We start from the raw sequence: 17,715 nt of genomic DNA on the forward strand, positions 1-17,715 counted from the left end.
TCAAAAAAAAATATATAATTTAAAATAAATGAATTCATATTTATTTTTGACTATGTAGAATATTAATTTAATTTGTAAGTACCATATTTTATAATTATTTTTTAATAATGAAAAAAGAATGAACTAGTATTGTTTGAAGAGATAAGAGAACTCCCATTTAACATAAAATTTTTCACATAAATAATTAAAAATATTTGTATAAATGTTTATGAAGGTAATATTTTAAAACTTGCGTGCAATACAAATCAAGTCATCTATGAAGTTATTTGTAAGTTTTTGTTATAATAAGGTCACTGTGAATGATTTATAAAATTTTAAAATGAAGTTCCTAATACTTTGCAACACTTGAAAAAAAAATGTCTGGACAAATCTAAAAAAATTATATTCATGTTTCTTATAAAGTTTTGAGATTCACTAGTTGTAATATTGTACAAAATAGGTTTGTAATTAAAGTTATTTGTGCTACTATAGCTAGCAATTACGTCAAAAAAAAAATTTTTTTTCACTTAGGAATATTTTGTTAAATTTATTTGGTGTCAATATCTTAAAAGATTAATATATAAATATAGCTGTCATAATGCAACTACCTCTCAAATTTAATTGTTATTATTATAGTTTCTACATCGTCTTGATGTAGGTATCATAGGTTAATGATCAAATAATGTTATTTTTTATGATATTTTAATGTTAGTAAATAAATTTATTTTTTTATTATATATTTTAATATATTTTATATTATTTATTGTATTTTTTTATTCTAATTAATAAAAATATTATAAGATGTTAACTTTTGAAAAAGATTAAAAACATTCGAAGAGATTATGTTGGAATTTTTAAAAATTTCAATGACTATTTTAAGATTTTTTAAATCTTTTAGAGATTATTTTGTACTTTATTATAGGGATTAATTTGTTAGACTCGTACATATAACACTTAACGACTGCGTGTGTAAGTTAACATTCCACTTCAACCGTCACTGTTAGTGACTAATGAAAGAGGATTTTGTAATTGTTGAAAATTATTGTGTATTTAAATGTGGCAACAAAAAAAACATTTAGAAACATTTGTCCGTTTTAATAAGGTGTACTTTTCAAGTGTGGCCTTATGTATAAGAAAACAAATATCTTCGGTAGCAACGACACCGCGCCTCTTCCCTCTCCTCGTTGCGTCTTCTTTCTCAATGTCTCTCTTTCTGGTTCGTCTCTCTCTCTGCCTCTATAACTCGGTGGCGACAGCTTTCCTTTGCTTTGTCAGCGCCGTCTTTTTCTTCTCTTCTCCCCTTGGTGTTTTGCTCACTCCCTCTTCTCTATTTCTTTCTTTTTTTTCTTTTGTTCCGACTTCAGAGTGTGTGCTTGTGTGAGAGTGAGTAAGTGTGTGGGTTTAATTTAGGAATTAAGGTTAGGGTTTAATTTGTGGAAAAGAAGAATAAGGGTATTGTAGAGATTTTACACGATCTCTATCCCTCTTCTATCTCTTTTCTTTTCTTCTCTTTAAAGCAAGAGAGAAGAGAGAGGAGAAGAAAGAAAAAAAGGAGAGAGATAAGAAGCGAGAAGAAGGATAGGAGAGAGAGAAGAAGAGAGAGAAAGAGGACAAAGAGAGAGAAAGAGAGAGGAGAAAGAGAAAGAGAGAGAGAGAGACAAAAAAGAGAAAGAGAGAGAAAAAAGAGAGGATGGGAGAGAAAAAGAGAGAGAAAGAGAGAGGGGGAGAGAGAGAGACAGAAAAAGAGAAAGAGAGAGAAAAAAGAGAGGATGGGAGAGAGAAGGAGAGAGGGAGAAAGAAAGAGATAAGGGGGGAGAGAGAGAACATGGAGAGATAGGGAACGAAGGTGATAAAGATTTAGAAGGATAGATAAAGGGAAGCAACAGAAAAGACACAACGGAAGTATAAAAGATAAATAATGAAAAACAAATGATAGATAAGGGGTTTTTCCTACTAGATCTCTAAGAAACCTGTTCTTAGCAACCTAGGTCACCGGAAAGGATTCTCTATTAGACCTTCAAAGAACTTGTCCTTGACAACCTAGATAAGAGGGATGAAAATTGAATCACTCAATAATCACTCACCTCACTCAATCACACTTAAAAAACGTGCATAAAGCACTAAGAAAATTTTATCCATCAAAAGTTATTCCAAATGGTCTCACCAGAGGTGTTTAAATAGGCTCCTAACAAACTAACTAAAAGATAAGATAACTAATTTAAATCAGATTTGATCTTATTGGATTAGATCAGATTTGATTTAAATTTTAAAATTCTAAAGATATGATAACTAATTTAAATCAGATTTGATCTTATTAGATTAGATCATATTTGATTTAAATTAAAAATTCCTAAAAATACTACTAAGCAAATAAAAAATAAATAAAAAATAAATCAAATCATCCAACAAACTCTAATAGTAAAACAAATTAAAAATAAATGACTAAAATTCGAAAATTAATAAAAATTGTCTCCCATTGAATTTGAAAAGCTTTATCGGGCTTTTTGTTGTCTTGCTTTAACCCAATGGGCCTTATGAATTGTTGCCCTTTCAGCACCACTGTTTTTGAGACGAATTCTTGGTCTTCTTGATGTCAAAGACTGGCATGACACAATTCTTCTAGAGTTTAGATTCTTGAATATGATAAGATTATCATTCCGTCCCTTAGCTCTAAGATGACGAAAATGCCCTTTTAACCACGTATCAGAAGGATAGAAAGAAAGAAAGGGGAGGGGAGAAATAGGAGAAGGAGAGAGATAGATAGAGAGGAGGGGGAGAAAGAGAGAGAAATGGGAGAGAGGGGAGAGAGAGGAAGAGAAGAGGAGAGAGAGAAGAAGAGAAAGAGAGGGGAGGAGGAGAGAAAAGGAGAGAGATAGAAAGAAAGAGATAAAAAAAAGTTATTCGTATCATTTAGAAAGAAAATTATTTATATTAGAAAAAACTATTTATAGAAAATGCTGAAAAAGAGATAAGAAAGAAAAAGGAACGAAAACAATGGAAGGGATTTCATTATTTACAAATGTTACTCTTATCATTTAAAAAGAAAAAAAATTAGATTAAAAAAAAATTTAAAAATTTGAGTTTTTGTATGTAAAAATATTAATCTTTGTATAAAAATATATTTGTACATGTAAAAACCAATTTTATGGTATAAAAATCAATTCTTTAGTATAAAAATAATTTTTTTGGTGTAAAAACCAATTTAATAACCAATTTCATCGTGTAAAACCAATTTAATTAATTAACCAATACTATATTTTCAATTAACCAAAAAATTAGTTTGATTTTTCTATTAACCAAAACCATGAACACCCTAAATAATAAATAAAACAGTGAGTTGATGTGTGTTGTGACAGCATGTTTGGGGTGGAGTAAATGATATGGTTTGAGTATAATAACGACAAACAATAATATAATGAAGTATGAGAGAAAAAAGAAGGGACGGAACTGAATCAGAATGCACGAACCTATACGCTAGCTAGCTAAGTACAAGGTTACAAAATACAGTGGATTCAACTTAACATTGTCACCTACTCACCTTGCCAACATTAGTTAGTGAATACTTTTCCTGCTTTTTAATGCTCCATATCCCAACTATGATTTAGACCACACAAACCTGTGTGTCCCCCGAACCAAAAAGTACACACGCTTGAGTTAACACATCAGATACGTGATGCTGTGCCCCATGAGTAACCAATAAGTATATTATAATAATAATAATAATATGGAGAGGTGGTTGGATTATTAATTATTAGAAGTTGGGAGTAATAATAGTAAGGGAAGGGGAGTTTGCTTTTTACACAGGTTGAGGGATATAAGGAGTTAGAGTCCAAGGTTACTTTATGAATGGCAGCATGGACTTCCGAATATAGAAAGGGTGTTCACTGCTGCTTTGTGGTGTGCGAGTTACTACTCTCTTGGCTTTATTATTCTCTCTTTCTCTCTCACACTGTCACACACCACACCTTCTATTAATATTGGTAGGTGTTTGGAAAAGAGGGAATAATAATAAGTGAACAAGATCCATAAAGGAGGAAAGCAAGGAAAAAAGAAAGAGAGGGAGAGATCAGATGGGTCGTGGAAAGATTGAGATAAAGCTCATCCAGAACCCAACCAACAGGCAAGTTACATACTCAAAGAGAAGGAATGGTATCTTCAAGAAAGCTCATGAACTCAGTGTTCTCTGTGATGCTAAGGTCTCACTCATCATGTTCTCCAAGAACAACAAGATGCATGAATACATCGGCCCTGGCCTTAGGTAATCATCATCATCATCATAATCTCTCTCTTTTATTTTAATTATTTATATTCATTTCTATCTTGTGTACTTCTGGAACCAGCACAAAGAAGTTCATTGATCAGTATCGGAAAACTTTGGGAGATATCGATCTCTGGCATTCTCACTATGAGGTTCAACTTAACAAATCATCACTCAACTTTTACACCCTATTTTTTTTCTTGTTTTCTGATTTAGTTTTCCGTGCAGAAAATGCTTGAGAATTTGAAGAAACTCAAAGATACTAATAATAAGCTCAGAAGACAGATCAGGTAAGATACAATATAAATCTTTCTAAATAAACCATTAGTTGAACTTATTGGTATGGTACGGTTAATGAAAGTTGATGGTTGTTGGAACAGGAATCGGATAGGGGAGGGTAGCTTGGATATGGATGATATGAGCTCTCAGCAACTGCGTACTCTTGAAGAGGATATGGTTTCTGCCATTGCCAAAATACGCCACTGTCAACCCCCCAGCCGCCGCCACTCTTTTCATCCTCACCTTCTCTGTGCTCGTCGCGAAGCCCTATCAGCCGCCGCTACTCTTCTCCTCATCACCGTATATATGTGCTCGTCGTGAAGCCCGCCTCTGTGGTCGTCGGCGGCGGCAGTGACAGAGGGTGCCATCGTCGGTCTTATTCTCGTCGCCGCCCTGGATGTCTCTGCTTGGCTTCTCTCTCTTCAAGCTCGCTCTCTCTCCCTCTCCGATCTCGCTCTGTCTCACGCGAAACGCGAAGGTCTCTGCTCGCTTGTCCTCCTCGCCGTCACCTCCATTTAACTGCTCGGCCATCACCTCCTCGCGGACGGCTCTGTTACTCGGCTGCCTTGTCTTCTCCAGTGAGCACTCCTCCATTGTTTCTTCGGTCCTAATTTTTTTCTGAAATTAATTATGATTAATCTATACTTCTGAGTTAATTATTCTTGTTAATTTGTATGATTTTTGATAAATTTTTTTTAAGTTAATTTTTTAAAAATAATTTTATTGATTATTGATGGTAATTGTTAATTCTGTGTTCTAAGTTTTCTGAGTTCTGAAATGGTTAATTTTGTATTCTAAAGCTGTATGTATCGTTGGATTGTTGCTGATGTGAATAGAAATTGTGTAAATTTGTGTTCAATAATGAGTTCTGAGTTTTTTGAGTTCTGTAATTGTTAATTTTGTATTTTGAAACTGTATGTATCATTGGATTGGTGCTGATGTGAATAGAAATTGTGAAAATTTGTGTTTAATAATGAGTTTTGAGTTTTCTGAATTCTGTAATTGTTAATTTTGTATTCAAAAGCTGTATGTATTATTGGATTGTTGCTGATGTGAATAGAAATTGTGTAAATTTGTGTTTAATGATCAACACTTGGTTGTTTGGTTACTGTATTTTAATTTGCTAAATTGTTGGGTTGTTGTGTTTTAATTTGCTAAATTGCTGGGTAGTTGTGTTTCAATTTGTTGGTGGATTGAGATTGAGACTGAGATTGTTCTTGTTTCTTGTTATTGGATTGATAAATTTTCTATTCAGGTCTTGTTCTTGATAATTTTTAAGATTGAGATTTAGATTGCTCGCCTCTTGATATTGGGTTGCTGTTTTTCTATTCAAGTCTTGTTCTTATTAAATTACTAATTTGCTAAATTGTTGTTGCTATCCTTAAGATTGAGACTGCTTGTTATTGAGTTGTCATCACTGAACCTTGAATTTGTTGTTGTCTTGTTCAAATAATTACTTAGCTAAATCCTTTTGTTGAAGCAACATGCTAATAACAAGAAACAAGGGCAGTCTCAATCTCAAGGATAGCAATTACTAATTTGCTAAATTGTTGTTGCTATCCTTGAGATTGAAACTGCTTATTATTGTGTTGCCATCACTGAAGCTTGAATTTGTTGTTGTCTTGCTCAAATAATTACTTAGCTAAATCATTTTGTTGAAGCAAATTAGCAATTTAATAAGAACAAGACTTAAATAGAAAAAAGCAACTCAATATCAAGAGACGAGCAATCTAAATCTCAATCTTAAAAATTATCAAGAACAAGACTTGAATAGAAAATTCATCAACCCAATAACAAGAAACAAGAACAATCTCAGTCTCAATCTCAATCCACCAACAAATTGAAACACAACTACCCAGCAATTTAGTAAATTAAAACACAACAACCCAACAATTTAGCAAATTAAAATAAAATAACCCTACAACCAAGTGTTGATCATTAAACACAAATTTACACAATTTCTATTCACATCAGCAACAATCCACTGGGATTTCTCCAATCTTCTACCGAGAGGCCGCTGGAGTAAACTCTGTCTCATCCTCATCCCCCTGGAAAAGGAGATCACGTGGACAGTCTGCGAAGAACAATCAAGGGATAACACCTCAATTAGGGCATTCTAGTTCGACGTGCTACCTTCTCGTTGTATCGATTCTTGGTAGACAATGGTGGTTTAGATCGAGACGCCTTAGCAGTCAAAGGTTCGAATCCGTCATTGGCCTGTCTAGATGCAGAAGACTTCCAGCCCTTATTCCGACAACTGCTTCTCAAGCAGGGGATTCAATCAAGAAGAGTGGATTCTGCAGCTTCAGAATACAAAATTAACAATTACAGAATTCAGAAAACTCAAAACTCATTGTTGAACACAAATTTTCACAATTTCTATTCACATCAGCAACAATCCAATGATACATACAGCTTCAAAATACAAAATTAACAATTATAGAACTCAGAAAACTCATAACTTATTATTAAACACAAATTTATACAATTTCTATTCACATCAGCAACAATCCAATGATACATATAGTTTCAGAATTCAAAATTAACCATTACAGAACTCAGAAAACTTAAAACACAGAATTAACAATTACTATCAACAATCAACAAAATTATTTTAAAAAAATTAACTTAAAAGAAATTATCAAAAATCATACAAATTAACAACAATAATTAATTCTTGTTTTGCTGCATCTAGCCCTCCGTCGTGCTTCCTCACCTCTGTGCCCTGGAAGGTACTTTGTACTGTGATTATTATTTTAATTGGTTTAAGAATTGTTAAGTTGTTATTATTGTGATTCTTCTTCTTCAATTATTACTGTTATTACTGTGGTTTAGCCGTTTAGGATTCTTGATCATGTTATTGTTCTGTTGTCATTTTTGGGTAAATTATCTCTCTATATATAATAGGAGAGCAGTACATGATTAGATTCTTGACAAGTGGAACAGCTAAATTTATGACAAGTGTTAATCTCCAAAAAAAGACAACGGAGATTATAAAAATAAAAAAGTTTTTAACCAATGTACAATAACCCAGTATGCAAACATCTTACAAATGCAGCAGCATTTCAATTTTCTTTCCAACGCTTCGTCGTGCCAATTTTGGAAAAAAAGGCGCTCATTCTTAAAATATTTTCAAATCTTGGAGTTGCCAGGAAATTGTAAACAAAAGAAAAATTCCAAACTTAATTTTTTGATTCAAACCATTCACTCACACTCTCTATTAGTCAGTAGAGCAGCACCATTGGCTTCACTGGTAAGATCTTGAATAGAAAGCAAAAGCTCTTGAATTTTTTTGATAAGATCTCCATCTTCAATACTCTCCGGCGGAGGAAAAAATGGAAGCCATCACAGAGAATGTTGCAGCTGCTGGATCCACTGCCAAAGAAGAAATTCATTGGAAAGAGGGGAGAGGAAAAAAATGGAAGAAGAAAAGTAGAGAGGGAGACGCGAAGCAGAGAACGCGGGGGAGGAGGGAGCTCCTCTGCTGCCACAACCGCCACAACCGCCTGTTATTTGCTGTGGTCACCGCCGGATAGAAAACCCTAAAGAGTTAAGTATTTCATCTTCACACCAGTGGATTTTGGAATTTACGTATCACATTTATGCTTTCGATTTTTATTTTTGAACTGTTTTGACCACTTCAAGAATGTTGGAATGCTTTTTCTCTGTGCCATCTCCGCTGCCGTCTCTGGGTTCTCTATGTTGGAAAGGGTTACTATTCTCAATTCCTATCTCTTGATTATAGTGTTGGATTGTGATTACAGCTGTTTTTCCTGTCTCTTGATTTACTTTTAGCACTATGTAGAGGAATGAAATAATGAACACCTAAATTTGTTGGTTAAATGGGTTTTTGATTATTTGAGTTACATCCCGGATAAGTTGTGTTATTTTCTTTCACATGGTTTCAGAGTTGCCTATTTTATTTTCTTCTAACATTAATCCTCATGGTTTGGCTCAGGAATTGGAAAAGGGATTCCAGGCCTGTTTGTTGTGATATCAGTCTTTAATAAATTAATTTTCTCCTGGATATGAGTGTTCCATCTACTATAGTACCATGTAAGTCTCTGAATTGACATATATATATAGTGAAAATGAAATTGTGATTGAATCAGTTCCGTGTGAACATAAAAGGTGTAGAATTTGTTAGTTTTTTTTCATTTGTTTTTTGAGTTGTTGATTTTGCTTTTGTAAATTGTGCAAATGATTGATTTCTATTATTGCACTTTTTGTTTGGTTTATGCTAATTATTTGAAGTGTGCATATTGAGTTTTAGCATGATCTGCAAAGTCATGACTTGATCATACGCTCATAACTAATAAGTTGCTTTCAGCTTAGTGCATGCTATCAATTATTGTTTATTTGTTTGCAAACTTAATCTATGAACCAAATTATGCCTAAGTTGAATTAATCATCATGCTATTAACATGTTCTAATCAGTTTTACTGTTTCTTTTGTGAATACTCAAAAGCAAAAACAATTTCGAATCTATGGAGAGCAATCTTTTTCACAATTCCCATACCCAAATGCAGTTATTATTCTTCATTCTATGATCATTTAATATATTCTAATATCTATTTATGTATGTAGGCTGATTTTGGCACCATTAACAAGAACAAGGTCCTACAATTTCGTGGATCAGCCGCACGCTACTCTTTATTATTCTCAGAGAACAATGAAAGGTGGCTTTTTGTTGGGGAAGCCTCAGGTGTATCAGAAACTGCACAAGGGTAATCTTTCATCCCAACAACTTATTACAAATTCCTTATATATACCTCATTTTTTGTTGATGTGTTTGGTGGTGGAAAAAAAAAATCAAATAGAATTTTTTATCTTATCTATGATTTCAGTTAAGACATTCTTATTTGTTACTTTGTTTAGATAATTTTAAATATTTTGCTATTCAGGTAATTTCTTCATGTTTCTATCATGAATAAAATGAGACCAAAATGGTATTTCTATATTATATATGTAGTGGTTCTTGATTAACCTGAATTTTTTCTGAATAAATTTGTTGAGTTTTGTTATTGTGCTGCTGTTTGTGCTGCTCTAGACTTAAATATTCATGGCCTTCCAACTCTCTTTATATATTTTTTGAAAGTTTATATAATTTTGCTTTGGAAAAAAGGCCTTTTGTGATTTTTTATTAATCTGAATATTACTATTTTAAAATTTTGGTAAAAATATTTGGATTATTGCAATCAAATGGTACTTTTGTGACGAGTTAATTTCTATTATGTTTAGTATACATTAGTTTGTTTTGATTAATTTGTCTGCATAAAGTAAATTCCAGCTTCTACTGTTTTTTTTTGTTGCATCTTCCCCGGCATTTATTTTTTTTCTTTTTTTTTCAAGGTATTATAAAATTGTAGATTCTTTCGATAACTATGCTACTATACTGTAAAAGTTGCCGGAAGAAGGCATAAATTTTGAACCTAATAAAGCTCTGAATTTCTTTCAAATGCTACAATTGAGGTTTGTACCAATTGGTTATAGCATATGCTTAATTAATTTGATATAGCATATATAAATTTCATCATTCAAACAACCTAGGTTGCAGGTTTAATATCTCATATAGTTAGTCTGTCAAATATTCTTAGTGTACAACTTTTTAACATGAAAAGTAATTAGAAAAAACTTACTGATGGCTATTATTGTTGATTTCAAGGTAGATGAGGAAGCTATGGACCTAAACAAGGAACTTATAAACAAATTACTTGAGCTTGATGATGCTGATGCTGTTTATACAGGTCATAAATAATCAGTTTTATATCCGTGAAAGCTGTTCCGCAGGTGAGACGATTTTGCAGATTCATACATGCACTCTTCAATATATAATAAGAACAATCAAATAGTTTTACTTAAGACAAGGAAAATGTATTAGAAAGGGAGTTTAACTCATAGATATACATGTGTTTTAGAATGGAAATATTGCTGTGAGTTTGTGACTGTAAAATGAATATAAATTAAGTATTTTTCTTAGTTGTGCCAATAAATTGATTGTATCATTTTGCCTTTTTAGCAGGTGAAAGTTTGTGATTCAAAGGTAGTGATGCTGCCTATCATTCACAAGTAATTATCATGGGAGACCTATAAACTTATAACATAATAATCTCACATCGTGCTTACTTTCATGGTTTGATTTTTAGAATAATCTTACAATATTCATTTGTTAACAACTGTTGTATCTGTGAGCGGGACACTATTAGGATTTCATTATTAGAAATTCATAAAACAGGGGTAAAGTTATAAGGAACTTTATTCATATTTTTAGGGCTGTTTTAGAAATATATTGGTATGTTGTGCAATTAGTTGGAGATGATCTCTTGATGTCTAATGCAACGTTGAGAGTGCAGTGCAAGAATATGCGTGTAATGCTCTTTTTCTTAAGGTAAGTAATTATAATTTAAATGGACTTTGAAGGGGTTCCTTTGTTTAGTTCAAAATTATTCTCACTTTTTCTTCATATAATTAATCCTATTTTGTTAATAGAGGTATTTGAATATCCAATGTTTGAAAAAAGTTTTTTTTTGCGCAAATACATTATAAAATAGAGTTTACAAGTTTTTTACCCATATTAAACAACTCATGCATGAGCTATTTTTGATAAATGTATTTGTCAAACATTTATCTTTTTACTTTTCCTAGAAGATATGCATAAATTTAATTTATTTGTTATGGTAATTATAAATACAGAATAAAATCCAAAAACAACCAATTAAGCAGAATCCAGAAACTACTCTTTACTGTGATATACACCATAAAGCTATAGGAAGAAGTGAAAAACCCAATGCTCATGAAAGCAATGAACAAACCATTGCGGCTGCAATGCTTTTCTCCATTCAAACTTCAATTTCGTGGTAATGACTACTACCTCTGTTGATAAGTTTATTTTTTAATTGATTTTTTGTTATTTTTTAATTAAAAATTCTGAGACAGAAGTACAAGTATGAATTTTATTGAGAAAATCAGACAGGTAGTATGATTTTTTGTAAAATAATTATTTTGTCTTCATATATTAATATGTTATGACTTTGTTCAAGTTAATTTTATTGACAAAAAAATTATACTTTATTTGCAAATTGGTTTCTTGAAACTTAGCTTATTACTCTTTAAAGCTTTTGCATCTACCGTAGAGTATTAATATTTTTTTTTTCAGTATCTATTAAAGTGTATGCAATTCTCCCTGAAGCTTTTCCTGGATTTTGACATTCTTTTAAGTCTAACGCATTTCTTTCTATTAAAATGTCAATTGCTGACATTTTTCTATCATTCAATAAACTTGAAAAATATACTTTTATATATGTCAAAAGTTTTCTCTTCTTTTCTAAACAAAAGGTGCTCTCTTCATTTGTGTGATAGTAATGTGTCTTTGTGAGGAAATTCTAGCTCACATATGCTTTTTCTTTCTTTGAATGCATGATAGTAATGGTTTGAATGCTTACATATGCTTTTTACTTTTCTTTTTTTCTTTACTTCTATGGTGAGCTTTGTTATTATTTATATATGTTGATTTATTTTTTATTTTGTAAATTTTTCTTTCATAAAAGTTGCTTTGTTTATTTATTGACACCCTTCTCCAATAAAAATACTCCTATTAGTACCTATTCACTATTGCATAAAGTTGACCTTAATGTTTTATTCATTTGTTTGCTAGCTATTTTCACTAGCTACATTTCTATGCTAGGGACCAAGAATTGAGTATTTTGAAATTTTATCTATTTGCAATTGTTTTAATGCAATTTTGTACTGATTTGGTAAAAAAAATACTTAGATTTTGGAGGTTATCTATTTTCGTTTCAAAATTGAGAAGTTAGTTTTTTCTTTTTATTTTGAACTTATTATTCATCCTCCATGATATACACCAAATATTAAAAGACAGAAAATAAAAGTATTTTTATGAATGAGGAGATAAAAATAGAAGAGATCTTTAAGAATGTTCATCATAACAAAAGAACTTGGGAGAGATTTAAATTTAAAAAGAAATGGACATGAAGCATGTTTGTTCGCAAGGGGTGGGTGAGTGGTGAATAGAAGATGATTTTGAGGCTGTGCAGGATCTTAATGTAATGGTCGAGTGGTTACTGTATATGTAGTTTGTTTAGAAAAACTGATGTAACAGTCTTTCATTTTTTTCTTTTAGTTTATGTTATCTTTTTGTATCAATTTGTCATTCGATGTACTTTGTGGAACTGATTTTGCTGGCTGTCTTTTGGTGTTAGTAAGTTGAACTTATAAAAAAAAGCATGAAAATAATTTGATAGCATATATTTGTGTTAAAATATGTGGGAACTGTGTCTTTAGATATGAGTATTTGCCTCTGTTAAGGATTTTATCTTTAGTTTAGCTTAAGTTTTTATTATTAGTTAAAATTAAGAGTTGCTGAAATCTTAGGTTTTGTCATGTATACGAGAATTTTACTATTCATGTATAAGTTTCTTTGCACATAGATTAAGAAAACCAAAAAAAAATAGATTTACGAAGCAGTATGCACCAATGGCAAGAAACATACTAAATTTTTTTTTGAATAGTTAATTTTACCTTTTCATAATATTTCATTTATCTATTTTTTAAATTTGGTTAAAAATGTGTTTTAAATTTACCATTTTAAAAAAAATTATTAATCGAATTAAACATCAACATAATAAAAGAGATTAATTATTTAATTTCTCTGTATATTAAGTAAATTAATTCTTTTAATAAATATATATTAATCTTCTTATAATTAAATTATACATAGATACAAATCATACAATAAAATAAATTAAGCACATAATTCACGCGTAATACATACTATATGTTAGGAGTCTAATAATATAAATAAATGTCATTTATTTACTATTTGTTGTTTGTATGATTCGAATATAAACTATTTTTATTAAAGTTTTATTTTTTTATAACAATAATAGTGTAATAATATTCATTTAAAAATATAAACATAATAGTTTTTATATTTAAGTGAAATTTATTAATATAAGATACAAAAATAACAAAATTATTTTAGTCTCTATAAACAGTAAAAAAAAGTTTATGCATTATATAATAAATCTTTATTACAATTTTTTTTAAATTAAAAATAATAACTTTAATGTTAATAAATAAATATCAATAAAAATTTAAAATGGATTAATATTTGGTCCGGGCGTTAGCCCGGGCTTTACACTAGTATTCTTTGTCGTTAATGTTTTCGAAATATTTTGAAATTGATCTTAACGTTTAATTTGTTTCAACTAGGATTAGTATCAATGTAGAACTATAATTGTTAGGTTGTTATTACTCTGATTCTCCTCCTTCGATTATTATCATTGCTGTGGTTTAAGATTTTTTATCATGTTCTTGTTGATTCTGTTATGTTGTTGTTCTGTTGTCCTTATTTTTTTTGGATAAATTATATTTTTTTGTTGTTAATGTTTTTGAAAATTTTCAAAATTGATCGTTTAATTTGTTTCAACTGGGATTAATATAAATAGATAACTATAATTGGTATATTGACAAGGTTGAACTCAAAAGAGTAAAAAAGGACCGTTATTATTTTGGATACATTATTGCGTAGTAGTAGAAAAAGGGTTAAAATTTTGAAAGTATTAAGTAATGATAGCGAAAAAGTTGAGAGACAGAAACACTGTTTTCAGACTCTTTGGACACTCTCATCGAAACTTTTTTTTTACAAGAACTTTTTTGTTTTTTCGAGAATAATGAGGAGATATGGGTTTTTATTACAAGAATTATCACATGAATTTAACAGACGTTTAGACTCAAGATTGAACAAATTCAAGGTTTATTTCAAATAATTTTTACGAATTCGGTTAAATTTATACGAAGAGAAGAACATGTATCATGGGAAAATAGGTCAATATAATTTTATAATAAATGGGATAGAACACTCGTGATCGGAATCGAGGGAAATCTTTTTCCTGATTTTATGGACAAAGATGCCATTGTTAAGGATGAGATGAGGCGCTTACATAACATTTTATTTTTTTCACTGAATCTCGGTCCATCTCCGAAAGAACTCGAAATATGTCCTTAGATTTTTTTACTATAGTGAGTTAATCTATTCTTTTAATTAGTATATAGTTATTATTTGAATTTCATATATATTTCATGATTTATTACTATTATTTAAGGTGTGGATAATGGAAGCGGGTGTTTTGTCATTCGTTTTTTCATATATTTTCAAACACATTATTTTGTTGCCCAACCGATATTTAAATGAATATTTAAGAAACATCTTAGCGTGCCATCGGTTTGAGAGATGCAATTGGAAAGCAACTTCGATATTGGATATATATGATAAATTGGCAAGATAGAATGAAAAAAGTGAACTATCCAGTAATGATGCAAATTATGGTTATGGTTCTAGTGAGTTTCTTCGATTTGCAAGGAACGGTGGAGCTCACCTTAACATTGTGATCAATTATTTTTTTATTTAAACTTTTGAATTTAATTCAACTATAGTATTTTAATATTTTCAGGCGGCAATTATAAAACTAGATTTTCAGAAAGCGTATGATAAAGTCAGGTGGAGTTTTGTGGATATTGTGTTACAGAAGATGAGATTCGGGCAAAAATGGAGGAGTTGGGTGAAGGAGTGTGTTAGTACGGCCACTATGTCAGTCCTAGTGAATGGCTCTCCATCCAAGCCGTTTAAGATGGAGAGAGGCCTAAGACAAGGAGATCCACTGTCTCCTCTTTTGTTTGTTCTTGTGGTGGGTGTGTTGCACAGGATGCTGAGGGAAGCTGTAAGGAATGGGCGTATTAATCCGTTACTGGTTGGGAGAGATCACATTGAACTGTCACATCTCCAATTCGCTGATGACACTATCTTGTTTTGCCCTCCGGAGACAGAGACAATTGTGAATTATAAGAGGTTGTTGCACTGTTTTGAGCTGATATCGGGTTTGAGCATCAACTTTGAAAAGTCGAATCTGATCTCAGTTAATTGTGAGCAGGAGTGGGTGGAGCATGTGTGTGGCCTCCTAGAGTGCAAGCAAGCTATTTTACCTGTCAGGTATCTCGAGATTTCTCTAGGAGCAAACCCGCGTTTGGTGAAGACTTGGAAACTGGTCATAGATAAGGTGGAAGAGAAGCTCAGTTTATGGAAAGCGAAGGTTCTAAACAAAGCAGGCAAGCTAGTTCTTATTAAATCGGTGTTGAATAGCCTGCCGGTATACTACCTTAGCCTATACATGATGCCAAAGGCGGTGGCTGACAAGTTGATTGCCTTACAGAGGAGGTTCGTGTGGTGTAAGGAGGATGGTAACAATGATATACCTCTAGTGAAGTAGGAAGTGGTTCAGGCACCTAAAAAGGCTGGGGGGTTGGGGGTCGGGGATGCAGTGCTTAGGAACACAGCACTGCTGTTTAAGTGGTGGTGGCGGTTTTCCAAGGAAGAGTGTCCGTTATGGAAGAAGATTGTCTGTTCGTGTAACAATTTGAATCCCAAGGTTATGCTTTCTAGTCAGACTTTACCGGTGAAGGGTGGTCCTTGGAAAGAGATCTGTCAGTTGGATATAAAAGCACAACAGGTAAAAGAAAAAGTTATTAGTGGGCTGGCAATGGAGGTTGGTGATGGACGAAGGACACTATTTTGGGAAGATAACTGGGTCTATGGTGGTCCTTTGAAAGCACGTTTTCCAAGGCTCTTCTCTGTTTTAAACCAGCAAGGATCTGTGATAGGGGATTGTGGGTTCTGGGATGGCTTAGAGTGGATTTGGAATTTTCATTGGAGGAGGGAGCTGTTTCAATGGGAGTTGGAACTAGTTCACCAACTTCATGATATGTTAAGACCAGTGAAGCTATCAGCTGACAGAGAAGATAATCTTGTTCGGAAATTTGATAATAAAGGTATTTTCTCTACTAACTCTTTTCTGCAGGTGTTGCAATCGGAGACTCTCTCGGAGGAGATTACGAGTTATAGCTTCACAAGTTCGATTTGGAAAGGGTTGGTTCCGCCTAGAATTGAACTGTTTGGTTGGTTTGTTTTAGTCGGTAGAGTGAATACTAAAGAAAGGTTGAGTAGATTAGGCATAACTCGCCAGCATGATAGTATTTGTGTCTTGTGTAAAAAGGAGATTGAATGTGTTCATCATTTGTTTGTGTTCTGTGAGTTTACGTGGCAGGTGTGGTGCGTCTGGTTGAGATGTTTTCATAGAGATTGGGATGTCCCAGGAAGCATTAAAGGCTTGTTTGAGAGTTGGAATGGAACACCTACTAGAAAAGAGGAGCAGAAGAGGTGGCTTACTGGGTTCTTTGCGGTTATTTGGAATGTCTGGTTGGAATGCAATAACAGGTTTTTCAACAATAAAGAGGTAACTGTTGATGTCATACAGAACAGGACGTTTTTGAGCTACAAGGAGTGGACTGGTATTGATCCTACTGGTTGTTGATGGCAATGCCGGAGATGACATAGGATTGTTAACCTTGTGTTTAGATTTATTTTTGTATCTGTCTGTTTTATGCTCCACTCTCATGTGTTGAGCTTCATTTGTTTCAAAAAAAAATATTTTCACAAAAATAAATATTATCTAAATATTATATTTTTTAAAATTATGTACTAAGTATTATTTTATTTTTTTATATAATTTTTTAATGTTGAGGTGTGTCAACAAGCTGAAATTTTGGCGAGAATGATTGAGGGCGAGAATGATTGAGGATTCGTACGCTGCTTTGAATCGTGTTTGTGGCATCAAAAAATTATATTTTTGATATGCCCTAATGGCTGAATCCAAGATTGTAATTGGATTAACATATCAAAAATATAAATTTTCGCTACCACAAACACATACGATGGACTGCGACATGCAGATGGAAGAGTAGGGTACGAATTTTCAATCATTCTCGCCAAAGTTTCAGTTTGTTGACACATCCTAACATTAGGCTGTTAGAAAGTCAGGTATCTCGGGATTTCTCTAGGAGCAAACTCGCGTTTGGTGAAGACTTGGAAATCGGTCATAGATAAAGTAGAAGAGAAGCTCAGTTTATGGAAAGCGAAGGTTCTAAACAAAGTAGGCAAGCTAGTTCTTATTAAATCGGTGTTGAATAGCCTGCCGGTATACTACCTTAGCCTATACAAGATACCGAAGGCGGTGGCTGACAAGTTGATTGCCTTACAGAGGAGGTTCGTGTGGTGTAAGGAGGATGGTAACAATGATATACCTCTAGTGAAGTAGGAAGTGGTTCAGGCACCTAAAAAGGCTGGG

The 17,715-nt window shown here is 32.3% G+C and overlaps 1 protein-coding gene and 1 long non-coding RNA gene across 2 annotated transcripts; both read left to right on the forward strand.

Moving 5' to 3' along the window:
• LOC107615112 (floral homeotic protein DEFICIENS) lies at window positions 3,763-8,032 on the forward strand. Its single transcript, XM_021105550.1, has 4 exons — window positions 3,763-4,237; window positions 4,320-4,389; window positions 4,466-4,527; window positions 4,618-8,032. Exons 1-4 carry the CDS (start codon window positions 4,050-4,052, stop codon window positions 4,835-4,837), a joined length of 540 nt encoding a protein of 179 aa, XP_020961209.1. The 5' UTR covers window positions 3,763-4,049; the 3' UTR covers window positions 4,838-8,032.
• Window positions 8,207-12,617, forward strand: LOC107639719. Its single transcript, XR_002349585.1, has 4 exons — window positions 8,207-8,227; window positions 9,104-9,243; window positions 10,182-10,306; window positions 10,536-12,617. It is a non-coding gene; the product is annotated as an uncharacterized LOC107639719 (long non-coding RNA).

This window comes from Arachis ipaensis, chromosome B01, assembly GCF_000816755.2.
Source record: "Arachis ipaensis cultivar K30076 chromosome B01, Araip1.1, whole genome shotgun sequence".
Classification (NCBI taxonomy): Eukaryota; Viridiplantae; Streptophyta; class Magnoliopsida; order Fabales; family Fabaceae; genus Arachis; species Arachis ipaensis.